At 36.1% G+C, this 22,091-nt stretch overlaps 2 protein-coding genes and 1 long non-coding RNA gene across 3 annotated transcripts in view; all 3 read left to right on the top strand.

Moving 5' to 3' along the window:
* The first annotated feature begins 1,012 nt into the window (after nucleotides 1-1,012).
* On the top strand, nucleotides 1,013-11,936 carry LOC134846089 (acid phosphatase type 7-like). Its single transcript, XM_063863297.1, has 5 exons — nucleotides 1,013-2,516; nucleotides 2,790-3,005; nucleotides 3,486-3,709; nucleotides 10,656-10,880; nucleotides 11,176-11,936. The coding sequence occupies exons 1-5, from the start codon at nucleotides 2,411-2,413 to the stop codon at nucleotides 11,725-11,727; spliced, it is 1,323 nt and encodes a 440-aa protein (XP_063719367.1). The 5' UTR covers nucleotides 1,013-2,410; the 3' UTR covers nucleotides 11,728-11,936.
* The window catches only part of LOC134846088 (uncharacterized), a 322,069-nt gene continuing 304,155 nt past the window's right edge, over nucleotides 4,178-22,091 (top strand). Inside the window, exon 1 of the mRNA XM_063863296.1 lies at nucleotides 4,178-4,194. The gene's annotated coding sequence lies outside the window, so the exon portion shown is untranslated. The remainder of the gene's footprint in view (nucleotides 4,195-22,091) is intronic.
* Nucleotides 12,353-15,809, top strand: LOC134846271 (uncharacterized). The gene is made up of 2 exons (XR_010162790.1): nucleotides 12,353-12,842; nucleotides 14,858-15,809. It is a non-coding gene; the product is annotated as an uncharacterized LOC134846271 (long non-coding RNA).

Here is a 22,091-nt window from a genome sequence, read left to right as displayed (position 1 = left end):
TCGATCCTTCTACGGTAAGTTTATTAAATTTCATCCAATTATCTATTCGATTTAGATCCTCTTGAAAGTCATCAAGGGAAGCGTTTTTGTTTTTAATATCAGATGAATCGTCAGCAAACAAAGTAAGTCGGCAATTTCTTACAATTCTGGGAAGGTCATTGATATAGATCAAAAAGAGCAACGGTCCTAAGACTGAACCCTGTGGCACCCCGCACAAAACATCTTTCAATTCGCTTTTAAATTTATTCAGGAAAACATACTGTTTTCTATTAGACAAGTAACTTCTTAGAATTTCCAGCGAATTTCCTCTTACTCCATACCGCTCTAATTTATCAATTAAGATCACCTGATTGACAGTGTCTAAAGCTTTTTTCAGATCTAATAAAACTAACATAACGGCTTTATTCTTCTGATCTCTCAGGTTACGAACCTCTTCTGTTAGATCTAGAACCGCTTTAACTGTGCTTAATTTACTACGGAAGCCATATTGATTTGTACTGAGCAACTTGCAATTTTCCAAATAACTACTTAATCTGAAATGAATTGTCTTAAAGATTTTTGACAGCGTTGATAACAAAGATATGGGTCGATAATTTCCATATTCGTCTTGCAATCCACCTTTATGAATCGGAAAAATTTTGGCAATTTTTAAGTATTTCGGATAACACCCATTTGTGTAGCAGGTATTGAAAAAGTTCGTGAGCCATGGCGTGATTATTGGTTTACATAATTTGACTATTGCTGTATTGATGCAATCATAACCCGAGCTGAGTTTATTTGGTAATTCTGTTATTATTTGTTCTATTTCTGTTTCCTTTATACTCGGAAAGAACATTGAATAATTAACATTTTCTAATGAAATAGGATTCGCAACTCCTATTTGATCACTTAGATTTGGACCAATATTTACAAAAAAAATTGTTCATATCTTGAGTTTTTTTTTTCATTTATATCATCTGGCAACGTTACATTTTTTTGTTTACCAAGATATGCTGCAACCGCTTTATGATACTTATAAGAGTCTGTTGTATTTAGCTTAGATCTCCAGAAACTTCTGAATGATTTCCGATGCAGGGCATTGGATTTGTTTCTTAATGAGTTTTTGATCGTTTTTCTTTCTGCTTTTTCAGGCTCGAAAACTAATCTTCCGTTAATGGCTTTATTGTTCCGACTTTTGAAGAAAGTGAGGAATATATATGCCAGGGGTATGTGTTTTTATTCAGACTAATTTTAGAAAAGTTGACTGCGTATGGGCATCGATCTGAAAATCTTCGGATTGCCAAGCGAGTATGCTTGCACTAGACTAAAGCGGGACTTTGCTGCTGGAATAATACTTCGATTCTTTGATTAAAATTTTGTTTCATTAAAATTCAAGCGAAATAAAGAATTCCAAACTGAATTGGGGCGAACCAATTGCTGCTATGAATTTGAATAAAAAATCACGTTGTTGTTCCGACTTTCAAAGTCGAAAGTGAAGAATATATAAGCCTGGGGTGATTTTTTATTCAAATCGATTTTATGAAAGTTGACTGCGTATGGGAATCGATCCAGAAATCTTGGGAGTGCCGAACGAGTATGCTTGCAATAGACTAAAGTGCCACTTTGTTGCTGGAAAAGTACTTCGAAAGTTTGTTTCAATACGCAAAATGTTTATGCGTGGTAAATTATTCGTAATCACAATCCTTTCAAATTGAATTGAAGCAAGCTAATTGGTCTTACTAATTCCATAAACGACTCAAACTTCAACACTTTGATATTATCAGTCTAAATTTGTAATTTTCAGGGCCTAGTCCTGATATGAGCAGTCTTGCTTAACCCTGTTTTGGATTCGCCCCATTTTTGGGGTTCTCGTGAGATGCGTGGTAACCCGCGAGGCCCTCATTCGTATCCGACGACAATTCGTAACAGAAAAAGCGGTGAACACTGATTTGCGTGCAGTATACTTTTCGTTCCAAACATAAGCGCAGTGCTTGCATTTGACACCAGAGGCGCAATGCTCTCGAATCAGTGACATCTATTTATAAACACGATACCAAAAGTATTTGCGAAAGCAATCATTTTGATTCTAGTTCAGCAGAGCCATAGTTTGCATAGGTGGCGCGATACGTCACTAAAACAACCAGTTCTGCTCAGGTTAGAGTTGCTATTTGTAATGCTTAAATTTCTAACTTGAATTAATATTTGTGGAATGCGCTAGTTTAATCAGCATATTTTTGATTTCACCGGATAGCACTTATGTTTGTAAAACTTATTTAACTGTTTGTTTTGAACTGTTCAAATAGCTATCACAGTTCAGGTTTAGTTTGCAAAACTGATGATCCCTGATCAATCATAAATCATATCAGTTTATTTATTTCTGAGAAATAAAAACAATCTGTAAAATTCGTAAGATTTGGTTTGGGAATTCGTAATGAATCCTTTGTTTTTCGTTTTTGGGATTTTCGCTTTGTTGGGCTCATCTCACTGTGACAATGACACTGACCACTCGCCTCAACAAGTTCATTTGTCGTACACTGGTAAGTACAAAACCATCTAAATTTTGCTTTGATGCAATCTTCTTGAATATTTAGAGTTTTCTGTAGAATTTTCAAAGGGGATAAAATGCATTTAGACGGGCAGTGAAACTTGGGTTGGTTTGAAAAAAATCTTATTTTTCTATTGAACATCGATAACGATTCTGGAAACTCTGGTTTAAGATTTGACCCCCCTAAAGTGAAATGTTTGGTTTGGCGAAGGGACGGTTTGAGGGTTTTTCAAATTTTCATTAACACCAAAAGCAAATCGCTTAGGTCAACTGGACTCCATGTTCGTGACCTGGGCCACCTTGACTGACGTAGAAGGCAACGGATCAGTGACCTTTTGGGCATCTTCAGGAGGGGAGAACAGTTCAGTTACAGTGGATGCGTCCAAGACCAAGCTGAGTCACGAGAAAGATGATGGGGCATATAGGTACACGTGGATCTTCAGGGCAACTATGCAGCCACTAGAGCCGGACACAGTTTACGGTTAGTGGCACTTTTACCTTGAATACTAGTAGATAAAAGTATGATCGTTGGGTCCCTAGAAAAATGAAGTATGATCGATGGTTGCAGCACAAAATCTAAGAAACTAAAAAAAATGCAAAAGTGGTTTAGGTTTCCGAATGTATCAATGAACAAGGTTTTTCAAGGACCCGTTTGAATTTAAGGTACCGATCTGTTAAACACCCGTCAAGACGTCGTGCTCAAACCAAGTCGCCTTATATTCCTCGTGTGATAGTTTTGTTAACAATTTACAGTTTTTTTTCTGCTGAGAGTTAAGTTTCATAGTAAAATGTTATCAAAATGTTATCATCGAAAAGATCCTTTTAAAGACCTGAATGCGGTGAATCTTTTTTCAAAATGGTATGAAAAATGTTTTATCAGATTCGCTAGCTACTTCGAAAATATATCTTATCAAATCTGTGCTGTGACCTGATCAATTTTCTATAACAACACTTTTTTCAGAGTACAGTGTCCAAAGTGGAGACCGAAAAAGTGACTCGTTCACCTTCAAAACATTCTCAGATTCAGACTCGTTCAAGCCCAAGTTTGCGATCTACGGAGACTTTGGAATAGAGAATCACGTGTCCATGTTCAAACTGATTCAGTACTTGAATGCGAGTGAGTATCAGATGGTGCTGCATATAGGGGACTTCGCCTACGATATGAACGAGAAAAACGGAGTGCAGGTATGTTGTTTAAACCTAACTACGGTGACCGGTCGACTAGCATAAAGCTCGACTAGCATAAAAGTTTGAAAATGTATCGACTAGCATAATTTTGGTAGCTTAATTTCTCAGAAATGCAGAACAACAATCATAATGGAACTTGTATTTCTGAGAAATAGAAAGTTGAGAAATTAAGCGATCAAGAGGAAAATGAAACTCCTTGACACAAATTGTGATCGGTCACACCTCGACCTGCAATGGCTTGAACCAAAACTGATGGCCGTGCAAATTTTAGAATGTGAGATAAAACTGTGATTTAAATATATTTTTGTGTATATTGATTTCATTTTCACAATATTTGATTTCTGTGTTTTTTCTACTTTAATGCTAGTCGATACGATTTTCTTTTTTAAAAACTTTTATGTTAGTCGAGTTTTATGCTAGTTGTTACACCACCGTAAATTCCAAAAAACTGTGTCATGTTGTGAGAAACTTATTAAATAGATAGATATGTCTCGACGAACCGGATAAACATCTTATCTTGGGTAGCCCTTGTCTACGAAGGGATTTTAGAGATCCGGTTGATGGAAATCGAAATTGACACAAACAGAATCAGATAAAGAAGATAAACCAGCTCATTTGAGAGTGGTTACGACAGCCAGAAAAGACACGAACAAATTCCCGGATGTTATCCAGCTCATTTTAGAGCGGAAACGACAAAGAGAATTTGGAAATATCTGTAAACAAATCTACCAAAATCCAGCTCATTTTAGAGCGGAAACGACCAATAATTCCCAGCAAGACAATTGAAATATGTCGTCTCTCCACTGTACAGTACGTCAAAACGCTTTAACCAATCAATCGGTGAAATGCGTCGGTTGTCAAGCTTCTGCCCACTCTGCGTGTATTGGCCTCAACACTGCCGATAAGGTGGTTGGGCACATTGAATGGAGTTGCCCAGATTGTGGAACCTGTAAAAGAGATCTTTTCCGAGTTATTGATGAACTGCGACAAGAACTGTTCTCAATAAAGACTATGGCGCAAGATGTACACGAATTAAAGTCTGAGCTGCTATCGCTGAAGCAATATCGTGAACCAAGTAGTATAATTGAAAATAACAAAACCAATTATGCTGGGGCAGCGAAGTTTAATCTGAATTCTTCGGCATTCATCAGAAATGCTCGTGAAAGTGTATCCTCAGAAGCTGGTAGCTCGAGGGTTACGAAGCGAAAAGGCTCCAAAGATAGAAATGACCGCAGACCAAAGAAACCACTAATTACGGGAGAAGTGGTAACAGAAGCACTCAAAGGTGTAGAGAAGCCACCACCACGACGCCATCTCTATGTTGGAAGAATAAAACAGACAAATGATGAAAGTGATATTGTCGCATGGTGTCAAAGTAAAGGATTTCCTCTGAATCATATCAGGGAAATAACAAAGGAAAATTCTCGCCACAAAAGTTTCCACTGTGTATTTGACGGCGAACATGCAACAATCATTGATCAATCTAATTCTTGGCCGGAAAATGTTGTAATAAACAGGTACTATCTTGATGCAGAAGCCAGAACCTGGCTCAGAACTTTGAAAAGCGACTGACTAAAATCAAATAAAAAACCCGAGCCTCAATCGAATGCTATGAAAGTTGGTGTAATTAATATACGTTCTCTAGCGAAAAAAGTAAATCAAATACAGAGCATATTGGCTATAGAACAAGTTGATATCTTGATCATAACTGAAACCTGGCTTAAGCCGGATACGCAATATATTCTAAATCAGTGTATAGACTCTTCAAATGAATATCGATACCATCATGTTTCACGAACGGCTAAAATAGGTGGAGGTGTTGACATAATTACTCGCGAAGAACTACAGGGTGAAAGAATTTTAAGCCATCTCTCGGACGATGGTGAATTCTTGGTAATTACGGTCGTGACTAGAAAAGTCAAAATAACAATTGCAGCAATATATAGACCGCCGAGTGGAAATTATAACGAGTTTTTTAATGAATTGACTGAAAATATTCATTCTTGCCTCATCAATTGAAACCCAAATTCTCCTCCTGGGTGATTTTAATTTGGATCTAGAAAACAGACGTTGTGCCAAATCCAATACATTTTGTTCGATTCTACTGGAATATAACCTAGAACAGATTGTTAAGAAAGCAACTCACGAATACGGGAAAATTCTAGACCTCATAATTTGTTCAAACCCGGAATTGTGCTCACCCGTTAGAAATGAGCACGTTGAATACTCTGATCACCATCTATTGACGTTCACTTATGAAATCGCAATTCAACGGAAGGATAAAACCAGATTGAGTATTTATGATTGGAACAATACAGACTGGAAACATTTAGAGACGGAAATAGATCAGAATTTAATCTTGAATCTGAACACCAGTGACCCGAACGAGATGGCAGAGAATTTTATCGAAATTTTGCAGCTGCTGAAAACTGATTATGTGCCAACTAAGACCAAAGTTGTCAAAAACCGATTTTGTAATTTTTACGATAAAGAGTTAGCAGGCGTAAAACGAAAACGTAGAAAATTAGAACGCGTAATGCGTGTAAATCCTGGATTAGAAAACGAAACAGCTTTCAAGGAGTATTTAAAGAAATGTAAAGATCTGTTTAGAGAGAAGAAATTGATATATTTTTCCAGGCGCTTTGAGCTTTCAAATAGACATTCGCTCAAGTTTCGTGAATTGAAACGCCTTGCTGGAGAAAAACAACAAAACGTTCTACCACTGATATACTCCAGTGATTATGAATTAGCTGAAAACTTCAACCAATTTTTCATTCAGAAGGTTAGAAATTTAGTGGCAAATGTTAAAAGTAATGGCATCTCGCCGCCACTCTTTGCTTTCACTGCAATTTCTTCTTTCCAATTCCAATATGTGACTATAGATGAACTAGAAGAAGCAGTAAGAATGGTTTCAAACGCGAACTCACGAGAAGATATACTGAAAACGATAGATATGAAAAGAATAGCACACTCGTGGAAAGATTATTTCATCATTATGATAAACAATTGCATCGATCAGTCCAAATTTCCAAAGTGTCTCAAGAGAGCGGTGATAACTCCTCCCTTTAAAGACCACAAACTTGACCAAAACGTTTTAAATTCTTATAGACCAATAGCGAATCTGATGTTTATCAGTAAAGTTTTTGAAAGAATTTTATATAAACAGCTCGATCAATACCTTAGCTCCTATAATCTTCTAGATGAACACCAATCTGCTAACAGGAAGCATTTTTCAACTGAAACGGCTCTGCTAAAAACAGATGATCTACTGACTAGTCTCGACAACAAGAGACAGGTCCTTTTGATAGCCCTTGACCTTTCAGCTGCATTTGATACCATTGATCATAAAACATTGAGAAAGATCATGAAAAATCGGATTGGAAGGACGAATGATGCAGTGGATCTAATTCTTTCCTATCTAGAGAATCGGACTCAAATTGTTTCTATCAATGATGTTTTATCGAATTCTCAAGAACTCGAATATGGAGTGCCTCAAGGTTCTCTTCTGGGACCCCTCCTGTTCTCAATCTACCTGACACCATTGAACGATATTATTGGCTCAACTAAATTTTCATACCAAGTGTATGCCGATGATACTACTTTATACTGTGAAATTAAAAATGAGAGTGAATTAGCAGAAATAGAAAGATCTCTGGTTATTATTTCGAACTGGTTTTCGTCCATGGGGCTTATGTTAAATGAATCAAAAAGCCAAGTAATTAACCTAGCCACTAGTAAGTCAAAAGGTCTAACAAACGGTTCAATACTCATTGGAAATTCAACGGTTAAGCTGATGAAATCAACAGAAAACTCTGTGAAGTCTTTAGGTTGCCTCATTGACCGATCCTTGTCATTGAAAAAACAGATCGATTCCGTGTGTGGCGCCAGTTACCACAGTCTCCGGAAACTATACAGCATACGTTTCTACCTTGATTTTGAAAATAGAAATATGTTGGCAAGAATGCTAGTCTTAAGTCGATTAGACTACTGCAATAGCTTGTACTCGAGCTTACCAAATTATCTGCTCTACAAGTTGCAAAAAGTCCAAAATAGTGCCTGCAGATTTGTTTTCGGTTTGAAGAAGTCAACGAGTATTACTCCTTATCTACATGATCTACATTGGTTGCCCATAAAATCTCGAGTGATTTTTAAAGTCTTGACAATCGTACACAAATGCATTTTCAATCCTCAAATCGTTCCGTCTTATCTGAGTAAATATTTTTCACTACAAAAAAGTTCCTCCCGTTTCAGTGAAAGGACCATGGTCATTAACAAACCACTGGTTAACATGAACTATGGAAAAAGGACGTTTAGATTTGCTGCCGCACACCATTGGAATAGTTTACCATGTAACCTTAAACTACCAAATGAAACTGAATTTCGTAAACAGTTGAAAACGTATTTGTTTAACCAGTATTACTATGAGACTTGTTTCAGTTAAAGGTTGCTAAAATGACTGAAACTAGAAAGGTTGGAATTCAAAAGCTAAACGAAACCTTGCGTCTAAGAAATGTTCATGTTGAAACCAGGTTTCTCCCCAAAAGACGGATAATATTGAGCTCTGATAAGATCAAGAGAGTGACATATGCTGTTTTGGGATCATCGCTAGTTTATGGGATTTTTCTGCCAGATTCCGTGACAGTTTCGTGCCCTGGTGGAACTCTCTCAACCCTTTGTAGCGATCAGGTTCTCAATGATATGAAAAACTTGGATGTACAAACAGTGCTCATAATGGGAGGAACAAACAACCTGTTTGACCGTTCAGGGCGCCAGTCATTGGGAGCGACTGAAGTAGCCGAGGAGATGGAGAGTGCTATTTTTAGACTCCTTGACTGCAATTTCGAAGTTGGCGTCATGTCACTTATTAGCCGGGAAGGTGAACGCTCTCTTATCAGGAGAGTGAATAAATGCTACAGAAATCTAACGGCATGGTATAAAATCCTGCTCTTTAAAACTGTAAAGTTCAGCAATCGGAGGCATGTTTGCGCAGATGGACTTCACCCCACAGCAAATGGCGTGCGCGAACTTGCTAAGGACTTTCATGACGCCTTCAGAAGCATAGAAAATCCAATGGCTGTGAAACGAAGGCAAAGAAGGCGACGACGATGAAACGCCCAGCTCATTTTAGAGCGGGTCCGATTTTTAACCATCTTCAAAGATCATTTTCTGTTTAAATCCCAGCTAATTTTAGAGTGGGTACGGCTATCGACAGAAACGAACTCATCTTTAGCGGAGCGACTGATTATTTATACGACAAAACTGGTTTTTAATTAAACTCAAACACCTTTGAATTCAAGAAATTAGTGTCGAAATAACATATGTGATGATGATGATGATGATGATGATTTTAGAGGGCATGTTTTTGTTAGTATAGTTTATTTATCTCTTGCAAAGGCAAGTGTTTTTCATCGGGAAGTAAACTTTTTTTTTGGTATACTACGTTTTGTAAGGTATAATTGCGTAATTCGAGTGAATTTGTTATCTACTAGCAGTTAATGTATGGTTGTGTACTCATCGTTTATCATTGTTTGTTTTCCGAGAAAAGGTTTTTGTTTCACGTGAATTCTATTATGTAACAATTCCAATGGTTGTTTTTCTGACCAAGAGTGGAAAGGAACCCTGGGTTCGGTTCGTTTTTTTTTCAGCCAATTTTGGCAACCTCAATCAAAAATTGTAGGAAATCAAGTGTGACATCATATTAAATCCAGTTTAAACGTAATTTGGATTCCAAAATGTTCTCTCAGTGTCGGGAAACTCGTCTGAATATTTTCGGTTTCTAGACTTATTTAGACGAAATTTGATGAATTTAGAGAAAGTTGGCTGTCCAAATCAATTCGAATTCATTTTTAACGTTATATTAGCCACGATTCTTTTGTGGTCGGAGTATTATGTGCTATTTGCACAACAACCGGCTATCGTTAAATTTAATTCTTACCCTTTCGATCAGCAAAGGTTTTGGCTACCGGGTACTAGATAATAACGTTATTTTGCTGTAAATAACTTTGTTCACAGAATGGTCAATTTAGAGTAGGAGTGGTAAATTTCACGTGCAGGCTTTTGACATGCTCAATATTTTAATAAATTGAAAAAACTGTTTAATTTATAAAAACCTTTTTATAAAATCATTTAGGTAAGTCAGTACTTACAGAGTTCGTTTCAGGTTATGTTTTTTTTTCAAACAAAATTTTTGATCAAATGTTAATTTTTTCAGATTTGTGGCCTTCTTCATGGTTTCCGTCGGTTGATTTTCCGTTTTTTTAAGCGACATTTATATTATCTGGTACGATTTTTTTTGATTTTCTCCAAAACATGGGTTTTTTTATTTCTAAAGTTTATACTACAATTGAACGTTCTGTTATTTCTAAATTTACCAGACATGAAATGTTTGCAGGTTCAAATTAATTTTTCAACCTAATTTTTGAAGAAAAAAAATCCACTTCTGTCATTTTTGTTGCGCATGTTTTAACTGCATTGTAAGTGATGCGAAGCTCCGGTTCGCCTCTGTGTTGGAATAGTTTCACTACTTTTGTATCGCAAGTGATGCAAATCTAATGAAAGATCAAAGGTAGTGGCTTCATTTTGCTTGTGTTTGACTTCGTTTCTTTTCCTCCAAGTGAGCTTGCGAGCGACTTTTTATTCGGTCAATCCAGTTTTTAGTAGTCCATTAAAAATGCGCCCTATTCCAGTAGTTAGCACGACACAATTTGGAAAATAAATGTTTAAAATTCTTTAACCTCTTTTTACAAATGGTTGATTCGCTTGGTTTGATTTTGTTGATCGAGATTTTAAGTATTGGGAAAATCCTGCCCGTCTCTTTGAATTGTTCGATATATCATCAAAACGTTGAAAGAAACACTATTAAGATTGCAACTTGGCACAGTGGAGTGTCGCAATAAATATTAAAAAGTTGAAGTCTAACGAAGAACAATCTATGGTGTTATAGGGCGACGTGTTCATGGACATGATTCAACCCGTAGCCAGTAGAGTGCCATACAACGTGGCTGTGGGCAACCACGAAGAATTCAACAATTTCACAGAATATTCTGGAAGGTTCACTTCTCCAGGACCCAGTGTGTTCTACAACAGCTTCGACGTGGGCCCAATCCATTTCGTCTTGTTCAGCTCCGAGTTCTATTTCTACACTAATTACGGATTGGGACAACTCCAGGTTACTCTTGTTCCGCTTTCAGAAACTTGCGAAATAATTTAAGGATGCTTTTTCAACACTAATTATGTAAAGAAACAATAACACCTCCGTGATATACATAAGAACAAAGAAAGAAACATTGTCACAAGATATTGAAAAATCTGTATAAGAGTGTTCAAAACTGAATAATCATGTTTTTTTTGGCGGAAATAAAACGCTTTCTTTCGAAAGAAATTCTTTATCATCAATCAATTTTTTAAACTCGCTAAGTACGCTTAGTCAATCCGAATTCGAGTTCCGAGATTTCAATTTGTAGGCCCAATATAACTGGCTTGTTGACGATCTCGCCAAAGCCAATACCGAACAGGCGCGAAACGAGCATCCTTGGATTGTGGCTATGGCCCACCGGCCCATGTACTGCAGCAGCCACGACGGAGACGACTGCACAAAGCACGACTCTATCATGCGAACTGGATACGAGCACGAACTGTACAAACTGGAGGACCTCTTTTTCAAAAACGGAGTCGACCTTCAATTCTACGCACACGAACACGATTACGAACGACTCTACCCAATATATGACTATGCGTACCAGAAAGTGAAGAATGCTAGTGTGTATATGGACACTAGATATCCTGTTCACGTGGTCACTGGCGCGGCGGGATGTCGCGAGGACCATGATCCGTTCACGATTCCGAAACCGAAGTGGTCTTTTTTCAGGTCGAACAATTACGGCTTTACCCTCATGGGTGTGGAGGATAAATTGACCTTGAAGATACGACAGTTTTCAGTCGTGAAGGACGAAATCATTGATGAGTTCATGATTTCGAAGTCAGATGTTTTCCCTAATTTCGACTGGGATCATTAGGCGCCCCAAGTATGAGCTATTCTGCTTGATCACGGATTTGGAATTAATATCCATGGGGTTATCGATACCCACATGCGATTGAAATAGTTTTTTCATCAAACACAGTAGTAAATAGAACGGAGATTAATAGCATATTTTAGAAACATTATATAGAATTTTCAGTTCTTGAAGAAATACTCAGATGTTTAATTGAAAATAATTCAATTTTCTTTTCCTTATGTCCAGAGCGAGTCGATTTGAAAATGACTTAAGTATCAAGGAACTCGACTTCTCTCAATTCTAACTAAATAAGTTGTTATACATTTTTTTTGCAATTTTCTGGCTAATTTCTAGTCAATTTTTGCGAGCGATAATTATGGTAGCAGCTTTCAAATATGTAGGCCGATTGCAAATGCGCCTATGTATAAAATACAAAAAATCAATACTTTTAATTTACCTATTTTATGCAGAATCAACGCAAGATAGCAGACGAAATCGTACATTTCAACGTGACACGGTAAAAATGCTCTTATCTTTGTCTGTCTTATGTTATAATGTTTCTTTTTGCTTCTGTTCGATCCTTTGTTCTATCTAATTTAGAAATTGATGACTGATTTTTATCAAAAACTACAAACTACTTTTAGTTTTTGATATGGACTGCGCTATTTGTACTGATGCAATAGAAGACCCCAGGGCGTTACCTTGTGGACATTCTTTTTGCGGTCCTCCGAAAACCTGTCTTCAGACAATGGGAAAAAGTGCTGACTTAATAACTTGCGCGCTCTGTGGAACTTCGCATAAGTTGTTGATCTCAAGTTTGAATCCTTTGTATGGTATCAAAGACTGTTTGGCGAATCATCAAAAACTTCAGGAAGAGCTAGAGAAAACGAAAGCAGAGAACCGTTCGCTTCGAAAGCAATTGCTGTTCAAGCCACCGAAGTGCACAAGATCCAGTTTTTTCTGCGGCTCTGTCGCTTTCTGGTGTAACGATTGCAAAGGTTCTTTCTGTGATGATTGTATGATAGTATATCACAATCGTCATTCGGTATGCACGTTCAGGAGACATTTACAGAACCTTGTTCGAGAGAAAATTGATGGCAAGAGCAAGTCTCAGTTGGATGCTTTTGTTATTACAGGTGATTTTCTCAATTATATGATTGGAGATGAGAGAATTAAGACGTAAATTTTAGTTTCCGAATATCCAAGAAAGCCAAGAGTGAGCCCATTTTGTAGGAAACCTCCAGTGTTTCTTAGACATTTTTCAGGCTAACAACTTGTTTAACAAAATCACTTGAAAAATCTGATAGCTTGATTTATAATTTCGTATAATTCAAATTTTGTGGTTTTTGTGGCAAAAGTCCTTGGTTCGAATCTCGCTAGGGCCTCTCTTTTTTGCAAACTGAAACTTCCCTTTAAAAAGTGACTGCCTCTCGTTTGTCTGATTATGTTTTGCCTGCTTAGTTGCCATATCACGGATTGTTGTTGTGCTTTAAGCATTTTTTGAGAGCCGATGAAAGCAATTCAGACTCTTATATAGGTCGCGAGGTGGTTTTTTTCAGGAAGAGTCTTAAAATTAGTTCAGGCTCAAATTTACTTTTTCGCCGTTTGTCTTTGATTTTTTTTGTTTCGTTCTGTTCATTTCCTATGTTAAAAGGAAGGCAAACTCCACTATCGAACAGCAAAGTGTAAAGGTAGCAAAAACATGATCGACTTTTATTTTCAAAAATGGAATTCAATTATCAGATTTTCCTACGAAATAAAATTTATACCGGTTGATCCAGGTTTCTCAAATCGAGTTAATTTTATCAAAAAAGTGCTGATCATAAGTTGTTCTTAAAGTTCAAAGAGCTTTAAGACTATATTTTTGTCTTAGAGATTTGAAAGATTTTTTCAAAAAACAAGTCAAATTTTTTTTGTTTACTTGCGTTCATTGACTTTTTTCCAACTGTCTGTTAGCTATTTCATTGTATCTGCAAGCATTTTTAAGTTACTCGTGTAGTTTTAATTTACTAGCTTTGACTTTTTCCCCTCTGAATTGGTTTATCTTCGATTTGAATTGTTTCGACTTATCTTTTATCGGTTTACGGGAGTTTATTCAAGTTATGGCTGCTTCGTTGCCCCTCGCTTAATGCTTCCGAGGACTAATTTCACCGGGTAATTGTATTGCTGCGTGTTTTTCTGGAGACAATTGCCAATCGTTTTTTCGACAATTGTCAAATTTTTTTTAATTCAGTGGATTTAATTACACTTCCGATAGCAAGTAATCGGGAACTAGAATTTTTTCCGTAAATGAATTTCTCACAGGAAATAGGTCTGGGATTCCGTCGTGAGTATATTTAGTTATATGTGTATACGTTGCTTTATTGTGAAACCTCCACGCCTTTCAGGCCCCCTTCATGTTTGGTCCTGACGTAAAGCATGCGCCTTTGGAGCATAAGGTCTCGGGTTCCAGTCCCGGTCGAACCTAGTTTTTTTTCATGTCAAGAAGTAATCGTTTTGGAAAATTTCAATTGTCGGACTATCGTTTGTCAGCTTATTTTTTGTCGGCCTACGGTCCAACGCATGGAATTTTATCTAAGCATCTTTTATAAGCAGATCTAACTATAATCGAGAGTCGGTCCGTAGTTTGTAAGTTTAACAACTTCGATTTTGTATAATTATCTTTTTTCTTTTTTTGAATGGGTTTGGTTTATCCTATATCGATTTACTTGCTTAATTTTGGGTGGCTTAAAATACAAAGATAGATTGTTATGTATCCGCTTCAAAGGCAATTCAAGTGTATATACACAAGAAGCATGCGGAATCAGTGAAATCGAAAAATATCTTCAAAATAACAACGACGATTGTTAATCATTCTTCTAAACCAAAGCTCAATCAAATTGCTGTAGTCGAAATGCAGAAACAGTCTACGATAGAAGTAGTCGAAGTATTATGGTCATACCTGATGGACAAAAGTCCGAACAAGAAAAAAGAAACCAACGAGTATTTCAACCGGCACGACGAACTTGTTATATCCTGCAAATTGGAACTGATAAACTAAATCTCCGCTGAATTAGGTGATAGTTTGAATATATGTATTCTTTGGAAAAAACTTAATATATGTTTATTTGGTCATGTTTTGAGAAAGTTGCTATCCCAGTTTTGGTTTTAGGTGAAGAGGTGACAAGTGCATTGAGCTCACGAATAGAACACCTCAAAGATGAACTGAATAGCTGTCAATCAAATCTACAGCAAGTCCAAGAATCTGTTGAAGCTAACAAAACCATATCAAGCATTTACGGTGAAATTTCAAACTTTGCCAAAGGGACCGGAGAATGCTCGTATGCAGACATTCAATATTTCCTGGCCTACTTTATGACACCAAAATTACCCATAATTGCCGCTAATTTAGAAAGCACTGCACTGACAAGAGTCGTGAAACCGACGCTAACAAAGAGCGAAATTAAGAAAGTCCCGTTATCTGCAGAGCCGATCACTTTCTCTGAGACTTTTGCGGGTGTTAAAAACAAGGCAATGGGCGAGAGAATTTATTGGTCCGATGAAAAATCTTTTTGTGATCAAAAATTTTGGGTTGGTTACTCTCTAAAACTGTCCAATAGTTCGATATCCGCTTCAAAGGCAATTCAAGTGTATATACACAAGAAGCATGCGGAATCAGTGAAATCGAAAAATATCTTCAAAATAACAACGACGATTGTTAATCATTCTTCTAAACCAAAGCTCAATCAAATTGCTGTAGTCGAAATGCAGAAACAGTCTACGATAGAAGTAGTCGAAGTATTATGGTCATACCTGATGGACAAAAGTCCGAACAAGAAAAAAGAAACCAACGAGTATTTCAACCGGCACGACGAACTTGTTATATCCTGCAAATTGGAACTGATAAACTAAATCTCCGCTGAATTAGGTGATAGTTTGAATATATGTATTCTTTGGAAAAAACTTAATATATGTTTATTTGGTCAGATTGTCTTAGTTGCGAAGTGATCGGCTCGACTCATTTTGGCTACTCGAAATTTGGCTCCTCTTTTTGCCACTTTTTCAAGCCTACTTTGGCTAGTTTTGGCTATCCTAAAGTTTTCTTAATTCACCGTTTACGTCAATTGCACGTGCGGAGAAACGTTTTGCTTATCATCTCTTTAAAAAGCTCCAAATTTAGCGTCTCGAAGTTAAAGTCAAAGAGGGTTTTGATGCCCTATTTTTCATTAATTTTCATTTTTTCAGGGTCTTTTTGAATCAGCGGATCTAGAATCTAGGATGTCCAGCTTTTATAGGTCAAAAAAAAAATTTTCCCGAGCTCTCCTCGAATGATACAGAGACCGATATTGGCAAAATTGTCTGCGCTGCTGGAAGTTTACTGAAAAAAACAGCGTTTTGTTGTTGAGCTGTTTTTCGATTTGGACATAAAGTCATTTTTTTTGGCTTGCGCTATCCTCAAAATATGTAAACAATAGCCAAATTGGTTGGTAATTGGTCAAATCAGTGAGAGGGGCTCTGCGCCCCCGGTCTTCAATTCGCCATTGATACTTCTTTTACGAGTTTTTTTATTTATTTTTTGTGTTGTTGAATAAGTTGATTAGAAATTAAAATCGGGCTTCACTATCTTCCCATGTTTAAGCTTTTTCAACGGGTTATTTTCGCATGCTTAATTTTTTTTTCATGCTGACAGTTTTCTAGCTTGAATTCAGTGTTTTTTCACCAAGTTTGAAATAAGCAACCCGTTAGTTGGATGCTGTTAGGGTTCCCCAAGTGTTGCGGCTCGGGCCTCCAAATGTGAAAACCCACATTTGTTAAAATTCACGAGATACGACAATTCTTTGATTTTTTCGAAATTTTTCATAAAACTTTCGAAAATTTTGCAATTCGCAATGATTGATTTAGGTGCTGTCAGAATGCTCTCAAGGGTTGCAAATGGTATAAAAAACTCAAGGGTATAAAAAACTTGCCAAAAGTTGAAATTCTCAAATCTATAATGTGAGGTGCTATCAGAGTAATATCAAGCGTTGCAAACCTTGCTTCTAATTGTGACTTCTTCTAAACCAAAGCTCAATCAAATTGCTGTAGTCGAAATGCAGAAACAGTCTACGATAGAAGTAGTCGAAGTATTATGGTCATACCTGATGGACAAAAGTCCGAACAAGAAAAAAGAAACCAACGAGTATTTCAACCGGCACGACGAACTTGTTATATCCTGCAAATTGGAACTGATAAACTAAATCTCCGCTGAATTAGGTGATAGTTTGAATATATGTATTCTTTGGAAAAAACTTAATATATGTTTATTTGGTCAGATTGTCTTAGTTGCGAAGTGATCGGCTCGACTCATTTTGGCTACTCGAAATTTGGCTCCTCTTTTTGCCACTTTTTCAAGCCTACTTTGGCTAGTTTTGGCTGTCCTAAAGTTTTCTTAATTCACCGTTTACGTCAATTGCACGTGCGGAGAAACGTTTTGCTTATCATCTCTTTAAAAAGCTCCAAATTTAGCGTCTCGAAGTTAAAGTCAAAGAGGGTTTTGATGCCCTATTTTTCATTAATTTTCATTTTTTCAGGGTCTTTTTGAATCAGCGGATCTAGAATCTAGGATGTCCAGCTTTTATAGGTCAAAAAAAAAATTTTCCCGAGCTCTCCTCGAATGATACAGAGACCGATATTGGCAAAATTGTCTGCGCTGCTGGAAGTTTACTGAAAAAAACAGCGTTTTGTTGTTGAGCTGTTTTTCGATTTGGACATAAAGTCATTTTTTTTGGCTTGCGCTATCCTCAAAATATGTAAACAATAGCCAAATTGGTTGGTAATTGGTCAAATCAGTGAGAGGGGCTCTGCGCCCCCGGTCTTCAATTCGCCATTGATACTTCTTTTACGAGTTTTTTTATTTATTTTTTGTGTTGTTGAATAAGTTGATTAGAAATTAAAATCGGGCTTCACTATCTTCCCATGTTTAAGCTTTTTCAACGGGTTATTTTCGCATGCTTAATTTTTTTTTCATGCTGACAGTTTTCTAGCTTGAATTCAGTGTTTTTTCACCAAGTTTGAAATAAGCAACCCGTTAGTTGGATGCTGTTAGGGTTCCCCAAGTGTTGCGGCTCGGGCCTCCAAATGTGAAAACCCACATTTGTTAAGATTCACGAGATACGACAATTCTTTGATTTTTTCGAAATTTTTCATAAAACTTTCGAAAATTTTGCAATTCGCAATGATTGATTTAGGTGCTGTCAGAATGCTCTCAAGGGTTGCAAATGGTATAAAAAACTCAAGGGTATAAAAAACTTGCCAAAAGTTGAAATTCTCAAATCTATAATGTGAGGTGCTATCAGAGTAATATCAAGCTATGCAAACCTTGCTTCTAATTGTGACTGCTCTAATCTTTTTGGTTTCCGAGATATGACGCGTTTGATGATTTTATCGAAATTTTTCAGAAAGTTGGATTCAAAAAGTTTCACAAAGTTTGAAAATCCCAACCCTGTAGCCAGGTGCTGTCGAGGTACTTCCAGGGGTTGCAAATCACTTCTGCATAGCTGAATGCTCAAATGCCTTTAATTTTTGAAATAGGACGTTTTTTCAACATTTTTTCCAAATTTGTCAAAGAATTAAAAAAAAATTAAAATTGCCAATCCTAAAGCGGGACGATCTCATAGTACTCTCAGAGGCTGCACATCTTTGTACCAATTTCGATTGCTCAAATCCTCTTAGTTCCCGAGATGTCACGTTTTTATCAAAGAACCTAGGTATAAAAAACTTGACAAAGGTTGAATTTCTCAACTCTATAGTGCAAGGTGCTGTCAGGATATCCTCAGGCGTTCAAAATCTTTCATCCAAATTTGACTGCTCAAAATTTTTTGTATGCAGAGATATGACGTATTCTGTGATTATTCCAAAAAGTCAGAAAACTTGGGTTTAAAATATTTCACTAAATTTGAAAGTTCCAATATTGTAATGAGGTGATGTCGAAGTAGTTTCAAGACTTGCAAATCTTGCTTCCAAAGGTGACTGCTCAAATGCTTTTGGTTACCAAGATCTGAATTTTTTTCAATATTTTTCAAAACTTTTCTAAAAAAGTCAAATAAAGATAAGACTTTTCAAATTTGAAATTTGCAATCCTATTGTGGGCTGTCTCAAAGTACTCTCAGAGGCTGCAGATCTTGTGTCCAAGATGTGAAGTTTTTTACGCTTTTTCATAAAATTATAAAAAATCTTGAGACATCTTCACAAAGTTCGAATTTTTTATATGTTTCTCAACACAAAGCTGCTCTCAAGATGCTCTACGGATGTTATCTGGTCTCAAAAAACGACTGCTCAATGCATTTTAATTTCTAAGATATATCGTTTTTATGTTTTGAGAAAACTTTCAAAAATCCAAATAATAGGTTAAAAAATTTTGAAATTGTGGACTCTTTGATGGGGTGGTGTCAGGTTCAGTTGCAGATGGGGAAACCCATCATAATTTTTTTCTCAAATTTTCAATTTGCGCAAAAAGTTTTTTTCCAATTTTATTAACAGAGTATTTTTAAAATTTGGAATTAAAAAAAAAAGAGTCAGACATTCTGATATTTTAAAATTAATTTCGCTGGATCATGAATCCTTTTCATGAGTTTGTTGATTTTGTGGCTGAAATAGTTTCAAGTTTTTCAAAATTTTAATGAGTGCTTTTGTATGCTGTCGGCCATTTTATGGTTTTGTTTATGGAATAAAATAACGAAGACCTAAATTCCAGTAGATTTGGAGATTTGACTTGTTAAGTGCAATAAACATTTAGGTGGAATTTTTTTAATTGATCTTTTTATAATTGCTAGGTACCCCCGTCTATTGTTATAGTTGCTTTAATTTGATTGTTTTTTCATATACTTTCTATAAAAGCTTTTTTCACTCTTACTTATCTTTTTGAAACAGAGGAAGTGCGTTACACGCTAGTCTTGTTTATTTGTGTTTCATGTGTTTCTTTCTCAAATATCCACATGAGATAAAATTTAAAAAATTTAATTTATTGTTATTAATTTTCTTGCGCGAGTAAAAAGTAAACTTTTTTGGGAATTAAGTGCAGTATCTTATTAAAACACTTCCAGAAACCAATAGATCTTTTGGATTAGTTTTTTATTTATTTCGAGAAGTACTCGTCCACATTGATCCATTTTATGAATTTGATGTTTTTTGCAATTGAATCGGGTCATTTTGTTCTCAAATATGGCACATTTTTTAACTTAAATATCGCACATGTTTTGGCTATTGAGACACAAATTTAACAAAAAAGAAGCGTTTAACAAACATTTTTTCATGAGTTAGAGCTTGTTTTCAATATTGTAAATCATGTCACTTGAAAAGGCTTGAAAAATTTTTTCGAAAATCTTATAAAGCATATTTTATGAACAAATTGTGACGTGCCGGTTAATGTTTGAGACTTATTTAAACATCTTTTAATTTCATTCACAAATCGACTTTAGTTTTGCTGTACAAATATGGCTGTTTTTAGGGTAATTTCTCAATTGCTGCTGATTCTTGAAACTTGACAAATCTAATCATCAATGTTTCTTATCTGAATAAAAGCATGATTTCAATAATTATTTCAAAATTGGTTGGTGTACTTATCGTTTGAAAGAAGTCTTACGAACCTAACCTTTTCATTCAATTCTTATGATGAAAATTACGTAGTAGTCTAGAACACAAAATTGTTTAGATCACTCTGGCCAACCATAACATGGGGCGCGTGTTAGTGTTGTAGGTTTTTGGCTGACTTTTTATGATGAAAACTTTTTAGTGGGTTAGTTTTTGTTTCGACTAATTTGCGAAACAGGAAAGAACGATGAATTCCGACGCGATTAATCCTAGACACTTCAGGGGAAGTTCCGAAAAGTCTATAAGTCTATACCGAGTGGAGTTGTTTGACTGAACTATTTGAGTTGGATACTTTCTAATCTTCCCTCTCAAATTTAAATGCCAGAAAAATAGAGCAAAAAACAAAATCAAAACATTTGAGAAAATTTTTTGAAGTTTTTTTCTTGAGTTCTTACCAAAACTGATCTATATATCTCCAATTATGGATTTAAGGAGGAATGGGTCGGATGATTTTTTCCTCTTCTTGATTTCGATCCCCTGCCGACCCAAAGGGTTCCCCTTTCCACCATTTTGAGATATTCACTTTTGCCTTGAAATTTAACTGATTGTAAAACTTTTCTTAAGGCGCCAATTTTTTTTTACTATTTTTGAAAGGGAGTGCGCGCAAAACAAATGTAGTTTTTTTAGTCAAAATATTCCTAAAATGCCTAAAAACGCTTTTTAGCTTGGTTTTTCAAAAAATTGCCGCGGAGCTGTAAATTTGGTTGAAATAGGTTCTTTATTGTGATTTCAGAGAGCTCGTAAATATTATTTGGTCGACTCAAAAAAAAAGTTCGACAAATTTTCGATTTTTTGTCAAAAATCCGCACCCTCGAAAAGTTTTTTAGATACGCCATTGTATCCCCTAGGTTACATGATTCAGTTAAATTTGCCTTATAAACTTGCCTTTTTGTCAGACAGAAGCAGGTAAACAGGAAATTTTCCGAAAACTACCAAAAAGTTTTTTAGGTCCTGGGTCTATTTACTGTTGCAAGAGAAACTTCGTAACTGTTCACTGTTGTATTGAATTATAAAAACACTTAGATTGAACAAATTGTATTAAGCGCTCCATCTAGCGCTGAAAGGGAAATAGTTTAGGACAAAAAATTCAATTGATGAAAATAGAATTTTGAACTTGTTGAACAATTCAACAGGAAACATGTCTGAGGTTTCATAAACTAAACAAACGCAAAATTCATGAGATTAAATGAAATGCCTAAAAGTTTCAACGCGCTTGTTTATGGCCTCCGAAACCATATTATTCGAAGTCGTACAAAAAAACATCAGCGAAGAAGAGATGCTGAAAACGCGCGTATTTCAAAACAATTGATTTGTCTCCATCAAAATTGTAGTTATTTTGGAGAAAAGATGGTGTTTCAATCAATCCAAAATTGCTATTTGCCATAATTGGCCGGGAAAATTTCGGGTTTTTTTTTAAAACTGAAGTCCGGGAAAATTGATTAACTTAAGCTTCTAACAATTTCACACCTCATGTTTTTGACAACGTAGAAACTGATAGCAATTTTTCTGCCTTCGTAGTAGTATTTCATTGATTGCTCATGTTTCCTTTGATATTGACCTCCTGCTTACTTCTGTTTTATCTGACAGGTTTTGTAAACCATACAACAAATAGCTTCAATTTGATTATTTTGTGTTAAAAATCTTTTTGCAAGTAATCCTTACGGCCAAACTTGTGATTTGCGGCCTGGACAAGTTTTGAATCTATGAGGCACTTTAATGGCTCGCAAAAAGCCTTTCTTAACTTTTCACGGCGTGTTGAGGCGCGTTGGAAAAATCTG

Source organism: Symsagittifera roscoffensis, chromosome 5 (assembly GCF_963678635.1).
Source record: "Symsagittifera roscoffensis chromosome 5, txSymRosc1.1, whole genome shotgun sequence".
NCBI classification, from domain to species: domain Eukaryota; kingdom Metazoa; phylum Xenacoelomorpha; order Acoela; family Convolutidae; genus Symsagittifera; species Symsagittifera roscoffensis.
This window is presented reverse-complemented; position numbering and strand designations above follow the sequence as displayed.

What these genes read in the sequence shown, in the direction of transcription:
- LOC134846089 (XM_063863297.1), top strand. Translation starts at nt 2,411, where the DNA reads ATGAATCCTTTGTTTTTCGTTTTTGGGATTTTCGCTTTGTTGGGCTCA. An exon ending in AGTTCATTTGTCGTACACTG is followed by an intron (nt 2,517 to 2,789) that starts GTAAGTACAAAA and finishes CAAATCGCTTAG; the next exon opens with GTCAACTGGACTCCATGTTC. An exon ending in ACGAGAAAAACGGAGTGCAG is followed by an intron (nt 3,710 to 10,655) that starts GTATGTTGTTTA and finishes ATGGTGTTATAG; the next exon opens with GGCGACGTGTTCATGGACAT.